Source organism: Pezoporus flaviventris, unplaced genomic scaffold (assembly GCF_033815535.1).
Source record: "Pezoporus flaviventris isolate CSIRO_AGI_PZ_B2104156 unplaced genomic scaffold, CSIRO_AGI_Pfla_v1 ptg000078l, whole genome shotgun sequence".
In the NCBI taxonomy this organism is placed as follows: Eukaryota; Metazoa; Chordata; class Aves; order Psittaciformes; family Psittacidae; genus Pezoporus; species Pezoporus flaviventris.
This window is the reverse complement of record NW_026892626.1, coordinates 17,229,086-17,243,599: the sequence shown is the minus strand read 5'-3', so window position 1 is coordinate 17,243,599 and position 14,514 is coordinate 17,229,086. Positions and strand designations below refer to the sequence as shown.

Below are 14,514 nucleotides of genomic sequence, written 5' to 3'. Positions count from 1 at the left end.
CAGAGGCAGAACCAAGAGGAGATCAAGGGAATGAGTTGTTCCTCTGTGTCTCCTTACAGGATATAATTGAAAGGTCTGAACTTTGGGAGCAAATGTACAGGGAAACATGTCCATTCAATACAAGAGAGAAGTCTTGCTGGTGCTAGCTGAGTTACCTTTCCTCTGACCTCTTCTTCACATGTATTTCAGAAGTAGCTGTATTTTGAAAGGGGTTCCTTAATGGAAGACCCTCTTGAAATTAGTCCTTGGATGCAGCTCTCAGTTCATGAGGCTGTTTCTGTTGTATGTTGTTCTGAGCTCATACTGCTTCTACGAGGCTTTTCTTAAGAAGACATCTCAGTTAACAAGTTAATCAAGGCATACAAGTGATACATCTCTGGCCCATCGTGAGAAGGCTCTGGCAAGGGAATCCTCAGAGGAGACTTCTGCATTCAGCAGCCCCCTTGCTGCTGTCAGGGAATAAAAACAAAACAGGTTGTGTTCATGAGAACTGAAGACAGCCCAGCAGGCACACGTCATGATAAGAATGCCCAAGAACAGAAAAGCTGAATCACTTCATGAAGGAAGATGTCTGGAGTAGAGCAGCGTTAAAGGACCTCTTAGCAGCAGCAAGAGTTCAAGGTGCTATCTTGATAGCATGCTTATGTGGATAACTCCGGCTTGCTCCTGGTCTCACCAAGGAGTATGCTGTAGCCATGGAGGTGTGGGTGAGCAGCTCAGGGGAGAAAACAAGGCGAGGTGGGTAAGCAGGGGAATTGATGCCACCCACTTTGTCCTTCATTTGTCCTCCTGCGGATGGCAGGCTGCCTGAGCAGGTGTGACAGTTGGCAGTGACAGCTGTATGCTGCCGGCCGCCTGCCGAAATACCCCTTTCATTTGCATGTGAAGGTACCTCTTCCGTGCTCTAGCTCGTCAGAAAAGCCCCTGGGAGCTTGTGGAAGCTATCTCAATGCATTTCTTCATCTTGACCCTGTGCTGTGTGTGAAGAGGAGCTTGTTTTATGTCTGTGCTGCTGACACTGCTGCTGACAGAATCTGTGCCCGTAGATGGGCACAGGGGGATCTCAGGGGGAGACTTCAGGTTTGGAGAGAGGAAGGTTCCTTTGTCTCATTTCACTGCTGTTTGGTGCCCTGATCTGTTCCACAGCTGTTGCCCGCTTTGTTTTAGCCTCTGCTCGTCATGATTGAAATCCTTCCCTGAGATTTTTCTCCCTTGCCTGGAAATCTTTCAGCTAAATCTGTGATGGGAACCGTATCTCCATTTGAATTAAAGGAAAAATAGTGCACATTTTAATGCACTTCTGCTATGGCCAAATTCAAGAGTAAGTTTGGAGTCCCTCCTTGTCTATACTGTCACTTGGTCAGGAAAAGGTCTTGTTTGAGGAGACAAGACCTGAAGCTCTAACATTGTTTTCCCTTAGAGCGAGTACAAACCTCTGGTCTGGAACCTACTGACAGGGTCATTCCTCTTAGTTCCTACTTGCACATCTTCCTCTTAGCTGGGCTGTCACTCAGATATTAGTGTGGGCCTTTTGGGAGCTCTGCTGCTCTTCCTTTGTTGCTGGGACCTCAGGGTACCTCAACCAAGTTCTTTACAAAAGGACAGCTCAGGAATGATTACCCCAAGAGTGTTGAACACAAGATGCTGCTCATACACTTGCCTGTGTTAGCAGCAATAGAGCTTGCCTGTCTGCTGCAACCTCTGCTCTTCCACTAGTCTTAAATGGATGTGGGGAAGCCAAAAGGCACACTGAAGCAGGAGAAAGTGAAAGAGCCTGGGGCTTCCAACTTGCAGCTGTATTTTATGTGTGCTACGTGGTTCAGTGAGCCAGAAGCAGCTGACACACGGGGGTGCCCATGTTTTCAGAGTTCATTGAGTTGATAATTTTTTGGCCAAAAGGACTTTTTTTTTTTATGGTCAAATGGCTCATTCTTTAAACTGGAGAGATATGTCAACAGTGCTTGTCTGTGCGGAATTTGGCAAGGAAAGAGTTCGGAGCTTCTGATTTCCACTGCTTCAAGATTGTGCTTTGTCACTAGACTTGAATCTGCTTTGGATCACCAAAAATATTTTGCTCTAAATGATGGGGTTTGAGTTTTGTTGGTGTTGCTTTTTTTGATTTGGTCAGCTACATAAACATCATTTTTTGTCTTTGAAGAGCTTTCCTGCTGAATACCCAATCTAAAAATATCCAGCCCCTTTAAAGCATCTCAGACTGTGCTTCCAAGAGTATTAGTCACTTTTGAAAAGTCTCCTTCATTTTGAAGGTTAGAAGGACTTGTCCCATATAGCACAAGTCAGGGAGATCATCCCGATTCCAGGTCTGGACCCCCTAACCGATGGGAGGTACTGAGCGTGGCACAGAAACCTATTGCATCCTCTGTAGCTTTGGAAGGGTTTCATCCCATTTCAATCATAGGCTCTTATATGGAGAGCAGAAAGAGAGGTGCCTGCAGAAAGCCATGGGCTAACCTGGAGTCCAGTTAAGTGATGAAAAAGCTGCTGGTCTTGAGGCACACCAACAATTCTTACAGGGAAATCTTGGTTTGAGCACCCCAAACCTGCTCCATGATCAGGTGCTGCTATTGCACCTTGCCCCGTGAGTTGTACGTAGTGGAGTGGAGACTTGTACACAAAGCCAAAGGTTCAGCTCCTTTATCCTGATGTCCCCACGCAAATGTCCCCAGACTGCCTTGGGCTGGCAGATTCATCCACGGTGTGAACAGGTAAAGCTTAGACATTTGAACTCCTGAAGAGTAGTTTATGCCATAGTCCTGCACAGAGGGTAGTTGTGCTTGAAGCTGTGCACCCTTTGTCCCTAACATAATTTGAAACAAGGTGTAACAATATGAATACCAAAAATCCTTGCTTTTTGCATCTGGCACAGTATCCAACTGCTGTGTTCCAGACAGTGGTGTCTGGAGAACCACTGTCATTCATATCATTGCTATATGGTACGCTCATCTGTAAGCAAGGAGCTCAGTCTGGCTTCTCCTCTATTCTCATTGCAGACTCTTTGTCTTTCAGCTCTGCTCTGCTATAAAGCTCTGATTTATGGTGCTCTCTATGATAATGGACTCATTATTGCTGAAGCTAAACAGTTAAATACAGTCCCTGTGCATAAGATACTTTACACAAACAATGAAGATGGAGGATAATTATCACAGTAAATCAAACCTCATGAATATGGACTGAGATGTGATTTGTTATAAGCAGCAGTCATCCGAAATCAGTGCTGTTTTTGCTATCGGACGAGGATCTTGCATTATTTAGTGTGAAACTGAGAGGTAGCAACTAACCTTTTTGTAGCAAAAGTTGTTGAGTTTTATGGCATTTTTAAGCTGGTAGAGTCACTTTTATGAGGTTTAGGGCCACCAACAACAGTACTGGGGACATGTCCAGCTTTCTTGCACACTGGCTGCACTCTGCCTCTCAAGACCCACTGTGAAGTGGTAATGCTGACCAGGGATTGCGTTTATGTGGAACAAATTTGCGAGGCCACCAATCCAAGACATTCAAAGTTGTGCCGTTTCCTTCCTTGTGTGTTGCAGGGCCACTTTTCAGAGCAGATACAGGCTTTGCAAGACTCTCCATTTATAACGAAATGGCTTAAAGTCATTTGGAAAGCAAGCAGGCCCTCAAAGTGAAGGGAAAAGCATCTGTTCAGAGGACATTAGTCAAGCTGATAAAACCTGTTTTTTCTGACCACAGAGGTTACTTAACACCATGTGCCACGAGGAAATAATTAAAATGGTGAAGTTGCCTTCAAAAGTAGTGATGTGATTAGCTGCCAAGCACTCTGCATAGGGAAAAGGAATACTCCATTATTTGCTGGTCAGTGCTTACCAGCCAAATCAATATGCCCACGAGGGCAGAATACCTAGATAAGAGGCTTTCAGAAATGAATGCTGAAGGTCTAATAAAACTTACTTGAGACCATCATAGTAATTAATAGCTCTCACAATTCTTGGATCTTGGCTTGATGAGGTTTATAAAAACAAACCTCAGAGCCAGGGAAATGATGAGATAAAAAGTAAATAGAACTAAATAATCATGGTGGTCCTTAGAGTTGCTGCTCAGTTCAGCATAATTGATCTTGATGCAGATAATGCCTATCTTGTCCCCCAGAGGACCCAGTTTAGGCCAAAGCTAAAGAGGCTGAGTGCAAATTATAGATGTCAATTAAGATGAAAACTTGGAATGGTTTGGAAACATTTGGGTTTCTCTATATCTCTGTATCGTCTCCTCCTTTGGCCAGGCACTGAACTGAAAAAGCACCTGCAGTTCTGCAATCAACCACCAAGGGAATTGCTGTTTGCCAGAGTTATGCCCTATAGGGGTTTTGATCAAAGTGTGAGATGCTGATTTTGGTTCCTATGCTTAGGGAGGCCGTCTCAACAAAAGAAGTTTATCCAAGTGATCATAGAAGTGAAATCTTACCATGAGAATCATAGAATAGTTAGGGTCGGAAAGGACCTTAAGATCGTCGTGTTCCAACCCCCTGCCATGGGCAGGGACACCTCACACTAAACCATGGCACCCAAGGCTCTGTCCAGCCTGGCCTTGAACACTGCCAGGGATGGAGCATTCACAACTTCCCTGGGCAACCCATTCCAGTGCCTCACAACCCTCACAGTAAAGAACTTCTTCCTTATCTCCAACTAGAACTTCCCCTGTTTAAGTTTGAGCCCATCACCTCTTATCCTATTGCTACAGTCCCTGATGAAGAGCCCCTCTCCAGCATCCTTGTGAGAAGGATCAGGGCTAGGCTGGGGCTCTGTATGCTGTTCATTCTGTTCTTACAATCTTTTCAGCCTCACTTCACACAGTGATTTTCCAAACTTTCCTCGATTGATTAGTGGCACCTCAAGGTTGGTTTCTCCCTGCATCAGTCCATCTGGCACTAGCCATTAGTGCTTTCTAATACACAGAAAGTAATTTAGTGTGCGACTTCAATTAGTAAAGTAGTTTGGGTTGGAGTTTGGGTGTGGGGATTTTTCCCCTGGATGAGTCTTTTTTCTTAACTGACACTTAAGCAAAAGAAAAGCACCCTGCTTTTGAATGGATGATAGCCAAGAACTTGCAAAACTGTTGGCAGAGCTCAAAGACAAGGATTTTTATGATTAAAACTTCTTGACATAATAAAAGAAATTGTTCTGCAGAGACCTCTGAGGTGACCCCAGAAAAAAACAATATAAACCTCCTGTCTCCCAGGGAACAGTGAGGAGCTCTGAGTTAATTGCCAGTGTCTTTAATCTACATCTCCCTTGTGATCTTCTCTCTGGAGTTTTAGACTGATTCTGATCAGCTTCACTAGAAGACTTGATTCTGTCCCCCAGTTATGTTCCTATAAATCAGTCAAGCACTGTTACAACTGGTTAAACGATTGTAGCCTGAGCAAACCAGGAGGATCAAAATCACAGAACAGAAGACCATAAAACCACCCAAATATCTGATTGTCCATCCTCATCTTGCTGGTATTGGTATGACGGTGATGAGGGAGGGCCTAACTGGATACTGCATGGGTGGTAACCAAGCCAAAGATCAGTGACGTCTCTCTTTACCTTCACCTGAGTGAGCTTTCTGTTCAGTTCTTGCAGTGATGGAAGAGAGGATCAGACACAAGACTTGGGGCTTTAGCTCTCAGTCTCATAGCCATTGATGGGAGACAAATGATTTATCCCACCTCTGCCCATGCTAAGAGGTAAAGAACTGAATGAGCAGGCAAGGAGAGATCAGCCTGATCTCTGATAGGTTTGAAGGCAACTCTGCTCTCTGCCCGGAGTCCTTCAAAGGCAAGAATCATTCCCTGTGCTAGGGGGGCAGCATCTTCCTTTCCTCCAGGGTCTGCAGCGCGTGATTCCAGTCGGCAGCACTTTGTAGGACAACCCTGCCAGTCATCTTAATTGAATCTTTCGGCTGTTTCCCTGAAGCTGCCAGTTTTAGATCTTGCACATCTTTTTCATCCGGGCAGAATTAGGAAACGTGTTTCTTGCCGTCTTATCGCTGTTGATAAATAATTGTATGTTGCATTTATTGGAAGCTTTGAACTGGTACATTTGGAGACGCTGTTTAATACGTCTGGCTGTGAACAACCGTGGCCTGAGCAGATTTTAATTACTGAGAAGGGATTGCTGAGATTGGAAAGCACAAGAAGGGTGCTCCAGGTCCTTGGAAGACATCTATAAAGGCCTTGAAGGGCCAAATGCTGGAGCTGCAGTCAGCTGGATTAATCAGATTGGAAAGTGAAGAGAGAAGGAAGTCATTTCTGCTTAGCACAGTAGGTGATATTGCAGTCAGGGTGCCCCAAGGGAGGAACAGTGGGCAAAGCAATGCTGGAAAATATCTGTGCTCTTGGGAGCAGACTGAGAGTTGCTGGCTATCCCTCCGAGTTCAGCTGGCCTGAGAAGTGTGTAGGATCAAAGTGAGCACTGCAGCAGTGAACCTTACACCGGGACAGATGCCTTTGACCTGATTCCAAAAATAGTTGAAGAGTGGTGTAGAGACCAGCAGGAAAGAAGTGCACAGCATGGCGAGAATCAGGCTGTAAAAATCATAGGCAGTGTTTCAGACCAGACAGGTGGCTACACACGTGTGTTATCCTGCATTTCTCCAGAGCTATTTGATTAAAGAAAAAGAAGACAGATGTCTGTAAGCATGCTGTCTTACAGGATTGCTAGGACTCTCTAATCCTCATCAGCTCAGGAATCCTTCCCCTAGGTACTGCTGCATTTGTGCTGGCTGATGTGTCCAAGAAGGAATCCACAAAGATGTCAAAGAGGAGAACCAAAGCCCAGTGGTTTTGTTTATCCCTTTAGTTTACAAGTGAGCAGTAAATAATGCAAATTCTAATTACACCTTAAATATTCTGAAAGCTGGATGAGCATTTTCAGCTCTCCAGAGGAGAAATGTGGCGTGTTGATTGATTCTTGCTGAAAATGCTGTCTAGCATGTAAGAAAAATACCTCTATAAACGTTGGTTGGCCCTCGCTCTTGTCTCGGCAGCTGCTTCCCAGGTAGGGAGCTGGCAGCGCCTGCAGAAGCCCAACAGCAGCCCTCAGGTAACTGCTTTTGTAAAGAAGGTTCTTTGTTTAATCCTTTTTGATATGTTTGATTTGAAGATTGCCTCAGTTCTACCCAATGTAAATTGGGTGAAGAGGGGTAGCAAATACGTTTGGAGTCCCTGGGGTGATTTTTCATCCCTAAGTGTAAAGGGATGGAGCATCTGCTGTGCCAGCTGTGGCAGCTTGACTCCAAAATGCCCATCCAAATAGAGGAGAAGGAAGGAAGGAACTCTGGACAGCACAGAGGAGGCTGTTTCATAGGTAGTTGGCAGTGGTTTGGTTTAGCCTTGTGTCACCTCCCAGTCGATCCGTCCAGTTGCTCCATGAACCTAAACAGGCAGTGGGTGCAGGAGACAATTGTTTGCTGTGCACAGCCCACACAGGCAAGGGATGCAGCCGAAAAGAACTTTGCTCTCTATAAATGTTTCAGCCATGTTAAAGGAAAGGCAGAAAAGGGCAGTTCCAGTTTGATTGCTTGCTGGTTTCACACCACTGAACAGACTGATTACTGCCTGTGTCTTAACCCCTTCTCAGGCTCCAGGGTGAATAACAGCACTTGCCTCCAGACAAAAAAGAATGCGTCTATTGCTGAAAACATTCTACCACAGATTATTCTCTGGCATTCACGTTGGCCAAAAGCATTGGTTTTGTTAAACCCACGCCACTGGAAGTGTAGCATTCCTGTCTGATACCTGTGTATCGCTAACCAGCAGAAAGGATGTGATAGGAACGCATGTGATGAGGAGCAGGAGAGGTGGGTGTAGTTTGTGTAAATGCAGCCAGCATCTCATCAGACCTGACTGCTCAAAGTCATTGGCAATGGTGACAACCATACAGCTGCAGAGACAATTTTCACCTGCTGCTTGGCAGTTCATGTTTATTGGTTTTAGCTGCGTTCACTGGCAGCTTCTCACTCAGGTGCATGGTGGGTGTCAAGTTGTGCGTGCTTCAACGTGGGAAGTGGGCTTGAAAACTTGATGAAACATCACCATGTTTGACTTCAGCATGAGAGGAATCAAGAGTATGAATCTATAATGCTTAAGACTAGGTCGTGCTTTGCTTCCAGCACCCATGAGCTGATGCAAGGTGCTCACAGGAAACCTGTGAGTGCTGATGTGATCATATACCAAAGATCCATATCTAGAAGCTTCTTCCAGCTCCTTGGGTAAAAAAACAGGAGAAAAGTGGCAAGGCTTCATGTCTGACTTCCCTGCAAGTGTTTTGCCCTGGTGCTCCAGGTGTGACAAGAACATTGTTTTAGTCAGGGCTTCAATGTCAAGCGCTTTATGGATCTGCTTTTCTGTACACACCACATAGAAAGTCTTCTGCGTTGATGACTCTTGATCCTTGTCTTGGTCACAGCAAGCTAATTCACAGGTCCTCCACTCAAACAGGGTCTAAACCAGGACTGATGCCACTGAAATTGAAGGCAGGTGGCAATTCCAGGTTTATGCTGGGACCGCCAAGGCTCACAGTATATGTAACAAACAGGGTACATCAGTGTAAGTAAATTCAGACAGGAGCTTTGATTTTGATGGGAATTGTGCTGGAATTTCAGCTCTAGGACTAGTAGCAGGCTAGCACTAGAGGTTTGGTATGTTTTAGCTAAATAAAAAGTGTAAATTACATGGCAAAATTTGCTTTGCTCTGCACACAGCCTGCGTGGTGTTAATTAAATCCTCAGCTTCTTTTCTAGTGGAAGGAAGACTGCGAAAACGAGTATGAAATCAATTCTACATTTAATTAAAGCAACTCTCTTCCATTCACATGCTTTCCTACTACAATATTGGCGATGCAGTTGTAACGGTGAGCCAGTAGCAATCACAAAGAAATTGGTTTTACAGGAACAAAATTGACTTTAAAACTTAGGAATTTTATGGGTAGCGTTACAAAACCAGGAGCTAAGGTAAAAGCCCAGATCTCTGCACAGAGAGGCTCTTTTTGTTTATAATCCCCCCTTGGAATTTCTCTGCACTGGCTCAGAACCAGTGTTTCAGGTGTTTTATTGTAATGCTTTATTATTTTAATCATACCAGTTCCTGTAGAAATCTCAGGCCAGTCTTTTGGTCACACATTGCTGCTGTCTTAAGCCAACTGTGAGAAGTACAGCAGGTCTGGATGGATCCTGAGAGATGCTGTGGAGTGATGAGTACCAGGCACTGTCAGAAGACTGATGTTTACTGGCTTTTTGGATGACTTGTTCTTACACTTTCTTTCTCTGTCTTCCCATAGGTTATAACCCTGGAAGGATGGGTTGACATCATGTATTATGTGATGGATGCACATTCTTTTTACAATTTTATATATTTTATATTGCTTATAATAGTAAGTATGAACTGTGAGTTGCTCCCGTTCCTTGTCCTTGTGGGGTAAAGCTGTTCCCTGGGCTTTTCACAGAGGAGTGCCAGCCAGGATTCAGAGTGGGAGACCTTCCTCCTGCCATAAAGCATAATCACGCAGGTTGTGATTAGTACTGCAGGGACAAAATATTGGCTACAACAGCCCTCTTTAGTGTCACATGTGATGCATAGCCACAGCTTGTCAAGCCATATGGTCCCTCTTACTGTCCCCAGTCTTGGTCTTGTTACCTTGATGCGTCCTAACTCTTGTGCCTTGGCCAAGCAATTGCTAACATAACAAAAAGCAGAGAGGCTGTAGCTTTTCTTCCTTTAGTCTCCTCAGTGGCCCAGAGGACACCTTATTTCAATGAAGGGCCTTCAAACTGGTGAACTTCAGCTGAGCCCTTTGAATAAGTGCTAATAGCAGTGCACCTTGCTGGGGTCTTTTAGTGCAAAGTGTTATTCACTGGAGGTGCTGGAGGTTGTCTTCAGAAGCTGCGATTCTGTGTTAGCAAGGTTCTTTCTTTCACAATGGGCACAACCTTCTCCAGGGGTCCACATCTGTGGAAAAGTTAAGGATTTAAGTCAAGAGGAGAGCAGAGGGAAAAGTATTGTGTAGATGTCAGGCAGGACATGGGATAGAGGCACTTCGAAGTGCTTTTGTGGCTGGATGTTCTTCATACATAACCCTATCCTAGTTAGTGCGGTTTTGAAGGCTTTGGGAAGTCAAACCACCACAGCTCCTACCACCAGTGGGAAAGGCATGGATCAGAGCAGTGTGAGTTTCCCAGTAATGAACAGCATTCTAAAGCCAGTGATTTTTGAGCTTTTAGCAATAGGCCATGCACAGTAGAGATTTATGCTCCGCTCTTTTGAGCCCTTCTCTACATATGGATCCTTGCAGAAAAGCCAGAAGGTGACTAACCTCCAAGTCGCTTGGAGCTGGGAATGGCACCCTTGCTGCTTCTCAAACAGTATCCAGGCTGATACTACAAACTGGAGAAAAGCACTGCAAACCATCTCCCTGTGGCTTCCCCTGAGGATTCACCAGACAATGGTCCAGATTAAATCCATGTGTTTCCTACTGAGCAGAGCAGAGACGTTTGGCCATGTAGACAGTGGCACTTTCTTGACGTCAGTCCCTTTCACGCCTAAGGACACTGATTCTCTGATGGGAATAGTTGACATTTTCCCCTGGCTGATTCTTGAACCCAAGTGGTGAAGAACCAGTTTGTGGGCTCAGCAGCTGAGGCAAAGATGTAGCCTTAGGCCACTTCACATTCTTGTCCTTGGGACTTTGTTTTGAAAACGTGGTATCACCCAAGAACACATCAACTCAACCAGACAATAAATTAGACCTCTCAAAGAGCATCCCGGAGATGCATTTCTCTGTGTCAGAGAGATGCAAGAGTACAAAGTCACAGATACATGGACCTTGCCTGTGCTCCTCAAAACAATGGCATGCTATGCCAGGGTGTGAAGTGATAGAGGAAGAGAAGAGGCAGTTTCAGTACAGCACAAATTGGGCTTCAGACCATCTTTCCTTGCAGGTTGGCTGAGTGTTCCCTAGAAAATCTGTTTGTGTTGTGTTTCGTACACCCTGCGTTAGTAGCAAATGTCATCACTGTTGAGGGGGGAAAGTGGTGAAGGCTATTGTTAACATCTTTCTTTGCCATTGCCAAAATAACTTAACATGGCTTAGGAGCAAATTTAGCAGCTCAGGCACATGTTGACAAAACATTTGGTGAGCAGACCCTGAGATTTGGCATGTCTGGAAATCTCAAGATTTCTGAGAACCGCACTTCAAGTTCAGACAGCATACGGTGGTGAAGAACGTGTCGTGCTCTGTAAAGGCCCTGCTAATTCCTTTCCCTGTGTTTTCTCCAGGTCGGTTCCTTCTTTATGATTAACTTGTGCCTGGTTGTGATAGCAACACAGTTTTCTGAAACAAAGCAGCGGGAGAACCAGCTGATGCAGGAGCAGCGGGCCCGGTATCTCTCCAACGACAGCACAATTGCCAGCTTCTCAGAGCCAGGTAGCTGCTACGAGGAGCTGCTCAAGTACATCTGCCACATCTTCAGGAAGGTGAAGCGACGGACGATACGTCTCTACAATAACTGGCAGAGTAAGCGCCGGAAAAAAGTGAACCCAAACAGCACCACGAACGGGCAAAGCCACCGAGGCAAAAAGCGCATCACCTCCATCCACCACCTCATCCACCATCACCATCACCACCACCACCATCACTACCACATCAGCAATGGGAGCCCTCGGGGGCCACGCTCCAACCCTGAGATCTGCGACTTGGAGCTCAAGGTCATGAAACCTGGAGGCCAACTGATGCTTCCTCCTCCATCGCCCAACTTGCAGAGCCCTGCTCCTCCTCCAGATTCGGAGTCCGTGCACAGCATTTACCATGCAGACTGTCATGTTGAAGGACCACAAGTGAACTGTAAGTCTTCCAATCCCCCTGCGAGCACTAAACTGACTGCTGGACTCTCCAACCATGGCAACATGAACTATCCTACTATCCTGCCTTCTCCAACTAGCAAAGCCAGTTCTGTTCCAGTTCCCAAGGGAAAGAAGAATGGCAATTCACCTGTGGCTGTGGTTAATAGCCCTGTAACTTTGGGCACAGATTCTTATGGGAAGCTACAGCAACTGGTAGGAGAGCATGGTAAGGACAAACAAACTGATGTTTATTGCTTAGGAAAAATGGGGAATGGGCAAATTGCTCAAGAGTTATGGTGTTAAGAGGCCTTTGCTGGAGACCTCTTTCCTGTAGTTACAAAGTGTGTGTTTTTGAGCTCCTCTTATGTGCTTAGTGATATTCTGGAGGTTCTCCCTTTCTTCCCACCCAAGAACTGATCTATGCAGCCCCTGGAATTACATCTGTGGTAGATGAAGGACTTGCTGGCTGTAGCCCTGCAGCAGAGCAACCCTAGCTGCTGGGAAATGGTACCCTGAAAGGGAAGAGCGGGTGGAAGCTGGTGGAGAAGCGTAAGGTATGGGAGATGTAAGAAGTTTGAAATAGGGAGGCACTGGAAGAACTCAGACATTTCTAGAAACCCTTAGTTCTGCTCTGATGGGACTCTGTGCCTCTGAGTTTCTCCTTGGCAAGGAGAAGGTTTGGAGGCAGACCCATTGTCAGTGCAGGGTCTTGCTCTGTGCTAGTCCTCAGAGGATGCATGTGAGGGCAGGAGCGTAGCAGAGCTACGGGTCTCAAGCTTTCCTTCCCATCTTTCCCTATGAGCAGAAGTGTAAGACTGATTGTTACTGCAGATTTGGAGCTCTGTTCCATCTGAATGAATGAGGAGCATCTCGGTGATTCTTTCGTACCTCTGTCCCACCCCTGTGTGTGCAGGCAGCAGCACTGTTAGTGTAGTTTTCTCTCCCTTCACGTATAAATCACCCACTGCTGGAGTTGTGATTGTAAGCAACGCTTAGGTTTCTGTTTTGCAAAATGTTTCCAGTTCTCCTGGCTGGAGCTGAAGGATGAAAAATAGAGTCTGAAGCCCTCAAACAGTAAAAAGTCCAAAAAGCCTCGCTTCTATTTTTCTAATCTCTTTAAGGCAAAGCCGTCATCTGTTTTTTTCCAGTGTTTTCCAAAACTGTTTATCTGTGTGTGCATGGACACAAATATTTCTCCTAGTGATGTATGTGCTGAAAAAATACCAAGCCTAGCTTGGGGGGGGTCACAGTAAAGGTTGCTTTGCCAGAGAGGTTGGATGGCTCGTCTTTGTTCGTTTTCTTATTATGTTACTTTTTAAGCAACCAGACAAAAGGGTAAAGTGGTTTGTTTATAAAAACTGCCTTCAGCCAACGTTTCTCTAGGCTTGGGAGCTTAGCAGGAGGGCAGGAGGGGGCGAGGTTAGTTTGCAGCGTTCTTCTGTTGTTCAGCAAAGGCTTTATATGAATCACTGGTTCATCTTGCACTGTGTTAATGGTGGTTGTTAGGAGGATGCGTATGTACCTTGAGCTAAAAGCCCAGGCTCTGCAGACGTCTGGGAAAGCAAGGATGAGCAAAAGAGCTCCTCAAGTCGGAGGTTTGGTTCTTCATGCTTCCAAGGGGATCTGCTGCTGGGGACCTCTTTAGGAGAAGAAAGCCCCAGATCTCAGCCCCAACTTCAGGGGCACTTCACTAACTTAGGAGATTCTTGCATAGCCCGTGGTGTTTCTTTAAAAGCCGATGGTTAGATGGAGTTGCTATTAATAATGCACGGTATCCTCTTTTTACAGAGGTATTTCAGGCCAGAGGATGCCAAAATGCTTTAAACAGATCTCCTGAAATTGTTTTGTCTCTCTCAGAAGTGTGCTCAGATCTAGGGGAAAGGGTGCATGCCACAGCTCTTGGCTGGAGAGCAGCAGCTTATCTGGCACCCTGAGGAGCACAGGGGCTGAGAAGAGAAGCAAGGCAGCCAGGTCCATCTGGAGACCCTGTCACACAGTGTGTCCATGCCCAGCTCTTCCCCTTCATGGCTTTTTCCAGGCCCTTCTTCCCCCTCCACCACACCAACAGGATTCACTTCTGCATCGCAACCCCCTTTGTATCGCAGGGCTGATGGATGCCTCTTCCAGGCTTCAGGAAGATCTTAAGTGCCAAATAAGCAAGCTCCTGAGCATGTAGCTCTGCCAGGCACAGCTCCTGGTTCATGTTTCTCCATCCCAGCCTTGGAGCCATGTTAACACCCTACCCTGTGCTCAGTGGGGAAGGCGAGGTATGCTCACAAGCTTACCCAGCCCTCCTGGACTCAGCTTCTTTGGGCAAAAAAAGAGTTATTTCAGTTAATCCTCTCTCTATTCTTACAAATCAACAAATGGGGTCTGTTCACTGCAAGACTTGTGCAAGGAGAGCACACAAGTGATAACCAAGAGCATTAAGGAGGCTTTTGCAGCCAGGGTACTCTCAGCCCCAGCTGGAGGCAAGGTTGGTGTCCGCTGGGAAGGATGCAACTGTGGGAGAGAGTATTCTCTTCCCTTCTTTTGTTGTGGAATCGAACAGCCTAAAGTACAGCCTGTTCCTCCCCGTTCTCGTGCCCTGCAATGCTGCGAGGTTATTTTAGCAGGCAGCCAAGGAGACTCTGGTATTTTGAAGACATCTGCGGCGCCAG

General features: G+C 45.9%; 1 protein-coding gene across 3 annotated transcripts in view; it reads left to right on the top strand.

The window, feature by feature from the left end:
• The window catches only part of LOC133279440 (voltage-dependent T-type calcium channel subunit alpha-1H-like), a 118,038-nt gene that overhangs the window by 26,212 nt on the left and 77,312 nt on the right, over nt 1-14,514 (top strand). For all 3 annotated transcript variants that reach the window (XM_061473152.1, XM_061473151.1, XM_061473150.1), the window contains exons 6-7: nt 9,297-9,389; nt 11,291-12,080. In XM_061473152.1, coding sequence (XP_061329136.1) covers nt 9,297-9,389; nt 11,291-12,080 — 883 coding nt within the window. The remainder of the gene's footprint in view (nt 1-9,296; nt 9,390-11,290; nt 12,081-14,514) is intronic.